We start from the raw sequence: 16141 nt of genomic DNA, 5'->3' as shown, positions 1-16141 counted from the left end.
AGACTGCTCAAGACTGCTCACTCTAAGACTGCTCAATCGTCACATGATTTGGAGGTTTGATTGGTTGATATTGATTGATTAATTTGATTACCTCTTTTGACCTCCGGCAGAAGTATAAAACCATGATTGCGTTCTTATGACTTGATAAATAAATGTATTTTTCTTGGTTAATCTTCTGTTTATACCTCTCCTGTTTTCCGTGGTTTTTAATATGGAAAATTCACAGGACATTTTGCCCGGGACTTTTATTTTGACACAATTCAAGGCGGAGGGTAGGCGTGGCTAGCTCCACAATGCTCATTGATTGGCTCTAAATATCCTGATGGCCTCTCCCCATTTTCCATATTCTGGTCAGCTGAGGATTCGGTCAGTCATGTGACTAAAGTCTGACGTGACACAATAGTGTAATGAAAAGTGTTGTCATTGTGAAGTTCTTGTGAACAAGTCGGGATGATGGGGTTGACGAAAACAAGCGCTTGCAGCGTTGTGTTGCTACTTGTCGTGGCAATTGATACAGGTAAGTAGTTTGCTATGTCGAGTGATTGTGTCCGATATATCGGTGTTTCAATAACTGTTCAATTCCAGTTTGAATACAAACTGCGCCGATATCCAAACATGCTTGAAATCACGACGGTGACTCAAGAGTTTAGTCCGTTAAGTACGGTGACTCGGGCTCCAGCAATCAAATTGATCAAATCCATTAATTTGCTTTACTTGGTCGGGTTTCATGTCAGCGTTAAATGTGAAAGCAAAAGTTGGCAAGCTACAATGTTGACGTTTTCCTGATCAGAAACCCCCCACTGCGCTGTTCCACGACATCTGCTGCAGGGCTGGGGATTTTGCCATTAGACTGCATTTTAAGACCAAACGCAGAATTTTTAATAACGTCATTTCAATGTCTCCAAATCTCCAACTCTTGTATGCAGGGTTCTCGAATCCCCTAAAATCAAAAGAATCCTGGGGCTATGTTGACGTCCGCGAGGGGGCACATATGTTCTGGTGGCTTTACTATGCAGACAGCCCGTCCGCCAGCTACTCCCAGCTGCCTCTCATGATGTGGCTGCAGGTGAGTAACCTTACACTACACTAGTCTACACTACTCTCTTACCTATCTAGAAGTGAAGTGGGTAACCTTACACTACACTACTCTCTTACCTATCTAGAAGTGAAGTGGGTAACCTTACACTTCATGACTCTTAACAAGCTACAAGTGGGTAACCTTACACTACACTAGTCTACACTACTCTCTTACCTATCTAGAAGTGAAGTGGGTAACCTTACACTACACGACTCTTAACAAGCTACAAGTGGGTAACCTTACACCACAGGTGGTTGGTAGCACCTTAATTGGGGAGGGCAGGCTCATGATAATGACTGGAGCGGAACTGGTGGAATGATATCGTTCAATTCACTCCTTTCTGGCCATTATTATGAGACGTCCTCCCGTCAGCAGCCTCCTGTGCCTTACACTATACGACTGTCTTACCTATCTAGGATGGATGCTAATGTATCTTGACTCTTACAGGGGGAGGGAGGGATGGTAGATAATGTATCTTTAATAGTGGTACATGTCTCCATTCCAGGGAGGCCCGGGAGGATCAGGCTGTGGCTTTGGGAACTTTGAAGAGATCGGACCCCTGGACAGAGACCTTGAGGCTAGGAAAAACTCCTGGGTAAACCTCACACACATACTCATACAGACACACACACACACACACACACACACACACACACACACACACACACACACACACACACACGGCTCATCAATGGAAACTGGATGTCAGTGTTTACAGTGTGTGTTTTGCCCCTGCAGGTTCAGTACTCCAGTGTATTGTTTGTTGATAACCCGGTAGGAACAGGCTTCAGCTACACGGACTCAGACGAGGCCTTCGCTACTGACGTGGCGACGGTCGCCTCCGACATGCTGGTTCTGCTCAAACAGTTCTTCAACAAGGAGGAAGAGTTCCAGGTGGGTTCAGAACGGTGTTCAACGTTCAGCTTCACACTGGTTGGATCGCCAGCGGTGGGTTCAGAACGGTGTTCAACTTTTAATTCAGTGGAAACGGTGTGATTATGGAGGCACAGAGGGAGATTGTGTACGGCAGGGGTTAAAGTTCTCGTCACTGCGACGGATTTCCGTGGGAGGTTTGAGTAAAAACAAAATAATATATTTTTAGGGGGATTATTATTTGGGGAGAAGAAGGAAAAACCTCCAGGCCACACTGGAACATCTTAAACAACATAGAAAGTATGGAGAAATGATGATGGACTTATATATTTTCAAATAACTGCTATTTTTCTGTCCCGCAAATTTGATTTTGACTAACAAATCGATCATAAAATAATCTGTGCGGCCCTCTGAATTTTGAAATCCAGACGTGAGCTGAGATCGACTTAAAGAGCAACTGCCCCTAAAAAAACGACATCTCATTTAGAAAACAGCCTGTGGCATCGATATGAGTCAAACATTGATTCTACTGTCACAATGTACAACCAAGTGTGTATAGGATAATTTGTCGAAGCCGGTCTCATTCAAAATAGTTTTGTGAGACTTGTGGTCGTTACTGCATCACAACGTAAATGAATGTTGGATTTGTTTCAATCCTGCCCACAGCTGGCAGCACACAAGTAATCATCACTTCAGAGTGCAGCTGCACGCAACCCAATTGTAATGGCAGTGGTAAATGTGGGTTTACTTTGGATATTCCTATGGGGCTAGTTGGACACTATCGGTAAATTACACAATGTACATGGGACAATATTTTTTACATTTCCAATAGCTCCATATTTCAATTATTTAAACCTTAAACCATCTATATATTGTAGAAATTAATATACAAATATTGAAAGCATTTAATGAGAACTAAAATATTGTTTAAATATTGTCTCATTTACATCAGGGAATTTGACGGGCCCTAACCAGCCCTAACCAGCCTTGGCGATGGGCAAAGTCGAACCAATTTTGCCACGGTCGCACACCAGCCGGTTAAAGCCAATTGGCAAAATAATTTGGCTAACTCTTTCCACGTGCGAACACACACGACAACCACGTCAAACCCTGTAACCAACTCGTGTTTGAATTCAGTCATGGCCGCTAGCATTTCTTAATTAACCAAATCTAAAATGAGGCCAGATCAGGAAGTGCAGACACCCTTTAAGTTTCAGTCATGGGATTTTTTTCCCGCTTAAACTCCTGTGTATGGTTTGTGCTGCACAAGTTTAGCGATTTCAAATGGTCCCACCCATATTGATCAGACCACACCAACCAGGAGAAAACATACCTCAAAGGCTCTGTTTCTGGGGAAACGTTTAATTCAGTACAAACAGTCACGCAAATGTTGAACTGAACTGAACGCACCCCAGGAGTCTCCTTTAGGGAGGGAGAGAAGGAAGGATATATTTCAAAGTATTGGAACAGGGCCGTATTGGCTCAAACTACTCAATGCATTTACATTTTTTAACCTATTGTTATTTTTTGCCTTCTCTAGAGCGTGCCCTTCTACATATTCTCAGAGTCCTATGGAGGGAAGATGGCTGCCGCGATCTCACTGGAACTCACTAAGGTAGGCACAAATTACGTCCCCAACGGCATCCTATTCCCTATATAGTGTATACAGGCTCTGGTCGAATGCAGTGCACTGCAAAGGGAGTAGGGGAGCCATTTGGGATGAGAACCTACTGTCTCTGCTGTGAGGAAACCTTTTCCAGTTCTAGCACTTGGTATGTAAGTGAATAGGAACCATGCATGGAAAAACTGGTAGCTCAGTTGTACCTGACTCGGTAATGGAACAGGGTTTTCAAACTAAAGACTGAGATTCACTGTCATGTGTTGAGCCACGCATGACATAGAGAGGAACTAATGACTGGTGCTAAGTTAGGGCCTACTTCCTCAAACCTCTACCCACACTGGTCAGCACAGTACCATGGGTTCCTGTCTGTCTCTGTCTTTCTGGCTGTCTGTCTCTCTCAATTCAATATGCTTTAATGACATGGGAGGTGTTGTGCCTCTTGCCTATGGATATTCAAGATAATAATTTACTGATTAATGACTGGAATAATTCATTGATCTGATTTATTTAATTTGGTTATCCTATCCAAATGAATCTGAGGGGCACCATTTAAGGGTTGGATTGGAGACCTTTGAATAAACTTTATCGGTAGTTATTAGCCGTTATACCATTAATCCTATATCAACAATAGTCTTAATAAACAGTCAATTACTATATTCTCATTCTGAAGTCGTCAAGCTCTGAAACATCAAGAACCCAATCACTCGCAAATTAACTGAATGCCAAAAAAAATTCAATTTTAAGGTTTTATTTACTAGACTGAGGTAGTTTATGGAATACCATAAGCAGGGTATAACGGAATACAACTCAGTCATTGAGGTGAGAATCTCCACAGGTCAATATAAATTCCTTTCTTATTCAACAATTCCGTACTCAACAAATACATTCACCAGACTTGCAATCAGCTGATGCTGCCACACTCAGGTTTCCCTTCTGAACTGGCTACGCTTCCTTTCTCCAGGAAATGTAAAGTCTATTAGAGTTGTCTCAGTTATGTCCCTGATTCCCCGGCATGTATTGTGAACTCAGTCTATTGGTCTTGAATGAGCAACAGTGCGTTCCACAGGGTCCTCTGGGGTGGTTTGCTTCTCTGAGTAGGAAAGGTTCTCGTTGATCCGTGTTTGGTTTCCAAGGAGATGGGCTCATTCGTTCAAAGGGTGTGGCCTTGCCTCGAAGAAACTTGATCTGATGTCTGTTAGCAGGTCCTGTAATTTATAGGGATACTCAAGAGGGCGGGCTCTAGTTGCTCTGACAACGTGGCACGAGAACGTCCCGTTGATTCGGAGAAACCCCGCACATTTTCAAAGTTCATATGAGGATAAGTTTCCACAACATATTTTTCGTGTACAGAAGTTTCACAATCTCTGACCTGAAATGCGTAGCCTGTAGGTAGCCAGCGTTGTGTAAATGTGCGTGCATTCATGCAAAATACCCGTCATGTTGCTTTTCTGACATTGGAGGATCAGAAGAGAAATATCACATTTCTCCGAGTTATCTCAACATCTCCTGAGTCCATCAGTTTTAAGAATTTGTTCTTCACTGACTTGCCTAGTTAAATAAAGGTTCAAATAAAATAATAGTGTTTAACAAAACGTGTTTACTTTGTCATTTTGCGCTATTGGCGCCAATTTCTGTTTGTCATAAAAAAATGGGACACAAGTCCCTGACTCTTTCTCTCTTTTCAATACACATCTCTTGGTACACATCTCTTGGCTCTCAAGCCTGGCTGGTGGTTTCCCCAGTAACCCATGCAGATCACAAGGTGTATTGCTGACTGACTGCCTTCTGACCTCAGGCCATTCAGTCGTAAAGGTAGAGCAGTTTATTTGTCTTGTGATAGCTTGAAAGGGCCGCAGTCAAATACGGAACTGTAAATCTTGGCCTGGAATGTAGCACTCTGTTCTCCATCAACCACAACTGACGGTGACTTCACTTCATAGGCTCTCGTCACCACAAAAGTAAAATCTTTCCATTGTCAATGTAAACGTGTAACAATGATGGTCAAATAAGACCAGAATATACTAGGCTGTTAGTGATAAAGCAATAATAATTATGTTTATGGTGGTAATAATATTAACAGCAATTACAATAAATAATAATGAGAATTGTCTGGTACCAGTTGTAAAATGACTTAGTAATGGCATGTTAATGACTAGTAATTGTGTGTGTCTCTCTCTCTCACTCACGAATTGTCTGCTATTCTAACCCATCTGTCTCTCTCTAGGCCGTAGAAAAAGGAACCCTAAAATGTAACTTTGCTGGAGTGGCTCTGGGAGACTCTTGGATCTCTCCACTGGGTCAGTATTTACCTCAGAGCACGGAGCATCCGCACACCCACTTAGAGCGTCCGCACACCCACTTAGAGCGTCCGCACACCCACTTAGAGCGTCCGCACACCCACTTAGAGCGTCCGCACACCCACTTAGAGCGTCCGCACACCCACTTAGAGCGTCCGCACACCCACTTAGAGCGTCCGCACACCCACTTAGAGCGTCCGCACACCCACTTAGAGCGTCCGCACACCCACTTAGAGCGTCCGCACACCCACTTAGAGCGTCCGCACACCCACTTAGAGCGTCCGCACACCCACTTAGAGCGTCCGCACACCCACTTAGAGCGTCCGCACACCCACTTAGAGCGTCCGCACACCCACTTAGAAGAGCGTCCGCACACCCACTTAGAAGAACGTCAGAACATGTCTTTTCCGTTGTGCATATCAGATAATGACTGATAGAACCTTCAGACCACTCTTTACAACACTTTATTGGACAGAAAGTCTACTCTAACCCTGAAACGCCTGAGATTTACCACTAGTGTCCAGTTCAGGCTCACTAACCACACGTGAATACGCTGGGTACCAAATGGCACACTATTCCCTATAGTGTACTACTTAAGTCAAGAGGCCTATGGGCCCTGGTCAACTGTAGTGGCCTAACAGGAATAAGGTGTAATTTGGTACTCAGCTGTTGTTCCCTGTGTGGTCATGTGACTGACTGAACAAACAGTTCATCTACCTCTGCAGTTTCCTCCTCTTGTAAAACCTTGTCTGGATTGCTCGGTACAGCTTCATGCAGGAGAGGGTTGTTGTACTGTTCAGGTCAAAGTCACCTGGGGTGTGTTTATAAGTGCACACCTTAGCAAACTGTTTTGCAACGTGAACAAGCATTTCTTATTGGAGAAGTTCAATGTAGGTCCCCTCTCGTTTTCAGCCCGGTTGCTTCTGCGTTGTTCCACCCCTGGCTAGCTAACCAGTGTGTTCCTTACTGAGTCTATAATCCTGGGTAGTTTTCAGTATGGCACCACTGTATTGGACAAGTCCAGGTAGTCCCTCCCTTTTTCCATTTTGCTTTTGTCCCATTTGGTGCCTAATGAACATCAAAGCAAACTTTCTTCTCCTCTTTATCTGCAGACTCTGTTATGACCTGGGGTCCTTATCTGTACACCATGGTGAGTCTCTCTCACACACACACACACACACACACACACACACACACACACAAACAACCTAGTAACATGCGTTTTCCATGTGTTTGGTTTTTCCAGGCACATGTGCTTTATATTGCTGGGTTCTGCATTCTATGCAGTTCTTTCTGCAGACTGGGTGGTTTAAAGTCTGGAGAAAACAAAATGCAGCGTGTTTTGGTACCTAGCTATTGTAGTTTTTCTCTTCTTTGACTGTCTCCCCATTGCCCTCCACTCCCGGCTAGATGACTACAGCCTGGAGGAGGAGAACAGTGCATGTTGGGTAGTGTAGTTGTTTCACATTGACTTTCACTCTCCAGTCCCAGATAATAAATGAGTAGTTATATGATGCAAGGTGATTTGTAGATCAGTCAATCTGCAGTCACCTGTAATGTCAAACAAGCCTCCTTGCTAGAAGACTACGGCCCGGGGGAGGTGAACAGTAAACAATGATGCATGTTGGGTAGTGTAGTTCTGACTGTCCCCATTGCCTCCACTCTACAGTACCTGGGCGCATTTGAGTGGTAAGATTAAAGCAATTGACTGTAGATGAAAGGGGAGGTGCATCTGCCACAGCCGAAAGTTGGACACGAATGTGGTTTTCCAAGCGCAAGGCTCAGATCAATGTGGTTTTCCAAGCGCAAGGCTCCGATCAACGTGACAATGTTGCCATTGTTTCCCACGAGTTTTTCTTTTATACTGTTAAAATGAACACCCTCACAGACTGAAGGTGTGTGTAGATTGACCAATCATTTAGTGAGAGATCCTCAAATATTACCTTGTTTATCCACTGAATATATGAATCGCGGAAAAGTTGGTTCCTGTTTGCGTGGGTCAAACATAAACACTAATGATTGGTTGACAATATGCAGTCGATGGCTGCAGGCGATGGCTGCAGGATGAAGTTGAAGAGCAACTGCAGAAACTTCGTGACCTTTGATCACATTCTTTTTTTGTTGTAAACTTCATGTAGGTGTAAGTCTGACCATTTTTATCCCCATAATGCAACACACACTTTGAAAGGCACAGACTTGACAAAAGTGATCCGCTTGAAGGCGGATAACTAAGGCCTAGGGGAGGTGAACAGTGATGCATGTTGGGTAGTGTAGCTCTCTGACCGTCTCCCCATCGTCCTCCAGTCCCTGCTAGATGACTACGGCCTGCGGGAGGTGACCAGTGCAGCGGAGGCGGTGAAGCAGGCGGTGGATCAGGGGCAGTACCTGAAGGCCACAGAGCTCTGGTCTGTCACTGAGAGTGTCGTGGAACAGGTCAGTTTTATGTGTGTTGGTGTGAATCACTGACGGTGTCGTGGAACAGGTCAGTGGTGTGTGTTGTTGTGAATGCCATGGTCATTCAGCTCCCGTCTGATTTCAGAACACAAACGGAGTCAACTTCTACAACATCCTCACCCAGGAACCTGATGAGAAGATGTCCTCCGTGGCTGGAGAAGGATACCTCTGTAAGATGCCTTTTCAGAACCATCTTAAACGAGAGAATAAAAAAAGGTTTATTTGAACATCCTGGTACATATATGCAGAAACATACATAAAATGTGATGTCATACAATATTTAAAACATAGGTAAAAATTTGATACAAATTATACTGTCTGTGAAAAGATGGTCCTTACTAGCCTGAAAAATACATTCCTAAGATTACACCATCACTTCCTGTTTTAAGTTGGTTTACTTTCCGTGGTCCCTCCCACAGCCCTGCTGATGCGGCACCACATTAGCCCCCTCCACCGCCAATCACTGAGCCAGTTGATGAACGGGCCAATCAGGAAGAAGCTGGGAATCATCCCTCAGAACGTCACCTGGGGAGGTAAGACGCTGCTACTGGGTCAAAAATGTATTCATTTAAAAAGTGACTTTTTTGTTTTAAAGCTGCAATATGTAACTTTTTTGGCAACCCGACCAAATTCACATAGAGGTATGTTATTGTTAAAGGACTTTTATTCCTATGTTTATCAACCAATTAAATTAAAACACTCTGCCCATAAGAATTTGTAAGATACTTATCAGCATAAAATGGGCAGAAACCAGTCTCAAAATCAATCAATCAATAGCGTTTATTCTCGAGAGTACTGATCATAATACATTTTACATCAGGTTATATAATAAAGATGATGTCATAGGTTTTAATGTCCATCCTCCTCTCGGATACAATGGCAGTATAGTTCGAGTTCTCATTACTGTCTGCCACCTGTTAAACTATCTACAACCAACCCAAGGTCTTTCCCATCCCTGGGTAGAGACATCATTCTAGCCTGTCTGAAGATAAACCCATTCTTTCTAACAAGGAACACATAACATTCAACATTATGATTATAATAAGATTCATTCTTACAGTAATATAGTAGTATTTTGTTTAGTTATAATTCTAAGTCAAATGTATACATATTTTAGTCATTAAACACAAAAATCCCGTAACAGTTATACATCGGTTATTCTACTTGAATGGAAGTCTAAGAAGCGGTAGATCTATTCTATGTGTGCTATTTCTATGCTTCACATTCATAAGTTTCATTTTTGCATCTTGTACTTTCGGTTTTGTACACTGTCTTCAAACGGCTCCAAATACAATATATTTTGTTATGGAAAAGCTATTTCACCGCGCTTTAGATGGTACAAGGATTCTCTACACAATAACTAATTTTTTTTTGTTGTCACAAACTGAAATTAGGCGAACTATTAAAAAAAATAAATGTGTAACCAGGAAATGGTTGCATATTGCACCTTTTAGAAATAAATGTGCCCTCCACTCTCTCACCCCTTTTTCTCTCCTCTCTGACCTCTATCTCTTTAATCTCCCTCTCCACTTCTCAATCTCTCACATTCTGGTTTACTCTCTCACCTCCTTCCCTCTTACCCCCCTAGGTCAGGCTGAGGCAGTGTTCAGCAGCATGTCAGGTGACTTCATGAAGCCAGTGGTGGACGTGGTGGATCAGCTGTTGGATGCTGGGGTCAACGTCACCGTCTACAACGGTCAGCTCGACCTCATAGTGGACACCATGGGTCAGTGATTTCCCCTAACTAGAGTTGTTTACAGGCGGGGGGCACAGAATCAGCATCCAACACTTACATTTTGTAGTGAAATCCGTTGAAGCATGAACAGTGTAGACCGGGGAGGTATAGTCAGGGCTGGGTAGGTTACTTTCTGAATATAATCAGTTACTAGCAGCTTGTCAGGGTGATGTGGATCTGGACAAGGGTGATGATGTTGTTTCTATGTGGATGTTTTGTTTCAAAAAACAAAAATACTACCTGTCCAAAATTGTAATCAGTAACGGAACTTTTGGATTACCCAAACTCAGTAACGTAATCGAATTACTTTCAGTTACTTTTAGATTACTTCCCCATAAGATGCATTAGAAGAAGACAAAATTAATATCACCAATTGAATGACATCGGATCTGTTTACACCAGATCTGTTTACATCGGATCTGTTTACACCTCATTGATATCCAGATAGAATGGGTCCCTCATTACCTCAGGATGTGGTCAGGAAGATCTGATCACAATGTGTCTTAATCGTTTACACCTGTCTAAAAATGTGGACAAGATCAGAACAAAAGACACATGTTAGAACCAGCTATAAACGGGGCTATGGAGGACTGATTGTCATTGTTCTCATAGCATGCTTTGACCGCTTCAGAAAAGTGATATTTGAATGTGAAAAATTTATCAACTTTTAATTACCTTCTTGTTGGTGACACTTTGTTATATAGATATAACTTGCAGCTGTTTAAGTCTATCAAAAGTGTGTGAGTTTGAGCATGTCCGTTACGCCTAAGGACATACTATTTTTCATCAGCAGGAATCAGATTGTGGTCTTAATTAAAGTGGTACTGACAGGATGGACTGGAGCACATTATTACCACGGAGGAGGAGGAGTTTAGAACGGAGGAACTTCCTCAAACTGTTACTCCGTAGGCTGGGATCCGCACTCGGCATCTGTTGCAAGATCAAACATTTTTTTTACTGGCTGTCCACTGGTCTCAAAAACAATGATTTGATAGGCAGCGTAAACGTCTTCAATTCAACCATTATTGGGATAAAATACACATTTGTGAACAGCCATCCACAACAACCACAATCCGTATGGCGCAAATAGCTAAATGGCAGAGTAGCAGTGTGATTCACATCGATATGATATGTAGATATCAATAATAAGTGATATCCGTATCGTCGTAGACTACACCACTGCTGTCATCCTTACCGCCAAGTATTTATTCAAGTTGGATAATGTTTGGATGCTGACAGCAGTCGCACCATTGGAAGACATAGCTTGGACTGTAGCCTACAAAAGTCCATTCCTGCTCTTCTCCCGCGATCCATCAAACACATCTGGTGTGTCATCATAGTGGTCTCTGACTTGTGGTCAGACTCGCTCATGTGGAACAAACTTCAACTTTTGCCTCTTTTCAATGCTGAAATGAATGTCATTGAGAAAACAAAGGTGTCAAAGATTTTTACGCAAACATTATTTATGAATTTAAAAGTAATCCTAGAAGTAATCTGAGTGATCTAGTTTTTCAAAAGTATTTGTAATCATCTGATTACTTATTACTTCCCAACCCTGGCTATAGTGAGGGTCAACCATTATTACCATGAATACATTGACTATTGGTCCCTGATAGACTTTCTTACATGAGGATTGTTGATTGGATACAGATGATCAATTGATTACTGATCACTGATTTGATTTTGTCCAATCACAGGCCAGGAGCAATGGGTGAAGCAGCTGAAGTGGGTGGGGCTCCAGGGCTTCAACCAAATGAAATGGACTGCCCTTGATGACCCCGCCTTCCCGGGTGTGACCGGCGCCTTCTACAAGACCTACAAGAACTTCTCCTTCTACTGGATCCTCAAGGCTGGTCACATGGTGAGGAAACAGAAACATGTGTCCCAATCTCTTTTCAACATATATTTATTATGTTTTCAAACGGGTCAATCATCAGAGTTGGTACAGTAATATTCATCTCTCCTTTCTCCCAAAGTGCAACATTATTTACTTCCCGTCATGGATTTGAAACAAAATGACTGGTATATGGAAACATCCTCTATAACCCATGCCTACATAAATCCATTGTTTTTACATTGGTGGAGAGTAGTGAATGAGTGTACACTTCAGGAGGGAGAGAATATTGGGACGTAACCCCTAGTGTTGGAGTAGGAAGGTGATGCAGAACACTGAACCCCAGTATGCAGCCATTATGGCACAAATAGCGTTTCATTGGGAATATCTCAATTGCGTACTCTTCGTGTCCTCTCTCCTTCTCAAAGCCTGTTGGAGGAGAAGATAAGAGGGGAGGGGCCTCTGGCTTTCTCATCCAATGGGTTTTGAGAAGGAGAAAGGGTATGCAATTGAGATCCTCCCGTAGTATCCTTTTTGTCTTGCACTCCCATGATTCATTGCTCTCTCTGTTATCAGATCCCTTCGGACCAGGGACCCATGGCACTGCAGATGCTGAAAATGATCACACAGCAGGACTGACACACACTTGCACTTAATAACACGCACACGCACAGCGCACACGCTAGAGCTGGACGATATGGAGACAAACAAATCCAGATTGTGATTCATTTACTTTTACTTTTTTTTTTGCAATATTGTTAAATCGGCTATCAGTTATTTTGGGGGGAGGTGTGCTAAAGCTTGGCAACATGGACACAAAGTCCTATTGTGATAAAACACACATTTTATAGTTACATTTTTGGTTAGTTACTTTACATTAGCTAAGAGCGTCTTCTGTAAGATAAGAGCGTCTGCTAATTGACACATTTTTAAATGTAAATTAGCGTCAGAGCTCTAGACGTGTGTTTCCAGGGCCAGGTAAGACAACTGAGATGGTAGACTATGATTCAAAAAGTAAGATATTCCATCCAACATATCCAGGGAAGGCTTGGTTGATGTGCAACCTGTCAAAAGGATCCACAATGATCACACATATTTTTGGCCTCTTCAGAGAATTGGCTGACATCTTTGTGCATATTGGCCTGTAGACTATATGATTCACCACCTGAGGAAGGGGGACCTCAAAACACTAAGCTAGATTACTAACTGTAGACATATTGTTGCTAGGTAACCATGTAGGCTAATTGATTAATCGATCAGTAAATGTAGACTAATGTCCTACAGGAACTTCCCAGCTCTAGGCCTAGGCTACTTTATGTAGGTCTATTCACTGCAAATGGCGTGCTCCACGAGAAGGGTGTAATTGCGGATCGCTATTCTGGGGGTTACTGCATGTGGTCATTCTTTCATCTGCAGGAACCCCTCTTTTTATAGTTCTATTGGTCCATTATTAAGTTAAGACTGTGATCGGGGGTGTGGGGGTGTGCCAGTTCAGTAGGGGGGCAGTAATGAACCATAACGTTAGATGCCAACCGCCGATAAACCCCACCTTCGCCCTGCTTTCTTACAGTTCTGTTAACGACGTCGAGGGCAGGTGTTTGGCAGGCGGGAGAGAAGGACACTGTGCTAGCTAGGACTCCGCTACACAAGGCGGGAGGCAGCGGTAACTGGTTGGTTGGTAGCTAGCTAGGACTCCGCTACACAAGGCGGGAGGCAGCGGTAACTGGTTGGTTGGTAGCTAGCTAGGACTCCGCTACACAAGGCGGGAGGCAGCGGTAACTGGTTGGTTGGTAGCTAGGACTCCGGTAGAGTTTGGTTCGCCCCTCATCATAATTTTATTTCCCTTTTGACCAACATTTTAAGCTCATAGAATATCAAGTGGCCCACAGGCATGAAGATCAAGGCTAACCTACTTCATGAAGTGATTTGTTTGACAATCAGATGAAAACCAGTCATGATGATGTGTTCATGCCACATTTAAAAGGTCATACATTTTGACAGTTAAATGACATGTCTTTACACAGAGGAGGTCCCATGAAGAGAAACAAAGTGCCTCCTTATTGAAATCAAATGCCAGTCCAACTGATTCATCCTGGCGCCGGCCCTGAGAGACAGGCAGAGACTTTCATAGCAGGAAACAACATAATGCATAGGCTATTACTGTTGACCAGATAATGGTTCTAGAACAATCCACAGGGACGTTGTGTAGCAAAATAACCCAAAATGTATGCAAAATGATTTGGTACGAGGAAGGCGGTGTCTGTAATTTTGGGTTTATCGTCCCAGCTCTAGTACGTACACACACACACACACACACACACACACTCACTCACTCTGACGCCAGCTGGAATGGCTCTCCGTCAGATTTAAGGCAATCAGGAAGAATCACCAAATATAACCGACTGCTCAGTCCAGCATCATCCATACTGTACCATTATCCACCACAAAATCTGCTTCTATACTGGTGCACTATATAGGGAATAGTGTGCCAGTTCAGACTGTGCACTATATATCAGTGTTCAGCTCGTCTCTTGCAGCAGTAGCTCTGGTCCAGGGTGTTTTCCCCCCCGGCTTCTCTCCTCACTATTGGAAGACAACGGTGAGAGAGCAGCTGAAAGACACCCTGCACCAGAGCTACTACAGGGGATACGGACCGGTACTCGAGATCTGTTGATTTCACTGACTGATTTTCTTTGTAAATTTGAGCATGAGAACAATAATAAATAAACTTTTTCTAAATAGTATGCCTGTTTTGAATGCTTTGGTGGAGATTTGTTGACTAAAATATGAAACTAAGTCTTATTTTATACATTTCTAAAATGTCCTCATGTTGTTTTGTCAAACCGAACTCTGTCAGACATTCAGTAACCAACGTGGAACGCTGTAGTGGAAATGTTATGAGTCAAACAAAATTCAGAATGTTATTTTAAATTTTTATTGAAACTCTTTATTGATGCTTAAATTCATTTAGCATGTGGTGAAGATTATTTTTTACAAGGGAATCCCAAAATAAATGTAGCTAGTTTTCTAGATAAAAGGATATGTAGCGTGTAGTTTTACCTAGTTTTCTAGATAAAAGGATATGTAGTTTTACCTAGTTTTCTAGATAAAAGGATATGTAGTTTTACCTAGTTTTCTAGATAAAAGGATATGTAGTTTACCTAGTTTTCTAGATAAAAGGATATGTAGTTTTACCTAGTTTTCTAGATAAAAGGATATGTAGTTTTACCTAGTTTTCTAGATAAAAGGATATGTAGTTTACCTAGTTTTCTAGATAAAAGGATATGTAGTTTTACATTAGTTTTCTAGATAAAAGGATATGTAGTTTTACCTAGTTTTCTAGATAAAAGGATATGTAGTTTTACATAGTTTTCTAGATAAAAGGATGTGTATGTAGCATGTAGTTAGTGTGCATGCTTTTCTCCTTAGAAAAAACAAAAGGGGGTGTGTCACTTCCTGCTGCGAGGAGACTCTGGTGCATCCTCTGTGGAAATCTGTAATGGAGGAGCGCAGCCTCCTTCGTTCTCATATTGACACGCTCCTCGACCACTTATCGGTTTCTGGGTCACGGAGGAGTCGCAGAGGGGAAGGTCTTTTGCCCAATTGGGGAGTCTCTCTATGTATTGGGGGGAGTCTATGTATTGGGGGGAGTCTCTATGTATTGGGGGGAGTCTCTCTCTATGTATTGGGGGGAGTCTCTCTATGTATTGGGGGGAGTCTCTCTCTATGTATTGGGGGGAGTCTCTCTCTATGTATTGGGGGGAGTCTCTCTCTATGTATTGGGGGGAGTCTCTCTCTATGTATTGGGGGGAGTCTCTCTCTATGTATTGGGGGGAGTCTCTCTCTGTATTGGGGGGAGTCTCTCTATGTATTGGGGGGAGTCTCTCTATGTATTGGGGGGAGTCTCTCTCTCTGTATTGGGGGGAATCTCTCTCTCTATGTATTGGGGGGAGTCTCTCCCTATGTATTGGGGGGAGTCTCTCCCTATGTATTGGGGGGAGTCTCTCCCTATGTATTGGGGGGAGTCTCTCCCTATGTATTGGGGGGAGTCTCTCTCTATGTATTGGGGGGAGTCTCTCTATGTATTGGGGGGAGTCTCTCTCTATGTATTGGGGGGAGTCTCTCTCTATGTATTGGGGGGAGTCTCTCTCTATGTATTGGGGGGAGTCTCTCTCTATGTATTGGGGGGAGTCTCTCTCTATGTATTGGGGGGAGTCTCTCTCTATGTATTGGGGGGAGTCTCTCTCTA

General features: G+C 42.9%; 1 protein-coding gene across 1 annotated transcript; it reads left to right on the top strand.

The window, feature by feature from the left end:
- The first annotated feature begins 372 nt into the window (after positions 1-372).
- On the top strand, positions 373-14636 carry LOC120042779 (retinoid-inducible serine carboxypeptidase-like). Its single transcript, XM_038987583.1, has 13 exons — positions 373-517; positions 927-1066; positions 1584-1673; positions 1817-1972; positions 3492-3566; positions 5797-5869; positions 6982-7019; positions 8174-8302; positions 8409-8493; positions 8743-8856; positions 9912-10049; positions 11756-11919; positions 12469-14636. The coding sequence occupies exons 1-13, from the start codon at positions 451-453 to the stop codon at positions 12529-12531; spliced, it is 1332 nt and encodes a 443-aa protein (XP_038843511.1). The 5' UTR covers positions 373-450; the 3' UTR covers positions 12532-14636.
- Positions 14637-16141: the final 1505 nt, after the last annotated feature.

Source organism: Salvelinus namaycush, unplaced genomic scaffold (genome assembly GCF_016432855.1).
Source record: "Salvelinus namaycush isolate Seneca unplaced genomic scaffold, SaNama_1.0 Scaffold78, whole genome shotgun sequence".
Taxonomy (NCBI): Eukaryota; Metazoa; Chordata; class Actinopteri; order Salmoniformes; family Salmonidae; genus Salvelinus; species Salvelinus namaycush.
Note: the sequence above shows the minus strand (reverse complement) of the source record. Positions and strands in the feature narration are given on the sequence as shown.

Excerpts from the sequence above, each read along its gene's own strand:
- LOC120042779 (XM_038987583.1), top strand. The coding sequence starts at position 451 with ATGATGGGGTTGACGAAAACAAGCGCTTGCAGCGTTGTGTTGCTACTT. Across the intron at positions 1,067-1,583 it reads CTCTCATGATGTGGCTGCAG|GGAGGCCCGGGAGGATCAGG; the intron begins GTGAGTAACCTT and ends TCTCCATTCCAG. Across the intron at positions 7,020-8,173 it reads GTCCTTATCTGTACACCATG|TCCCTGCTAGATGACTACGG; the intron begins GTGAGTCTCTCT and ends ATCGTCCTCCAG.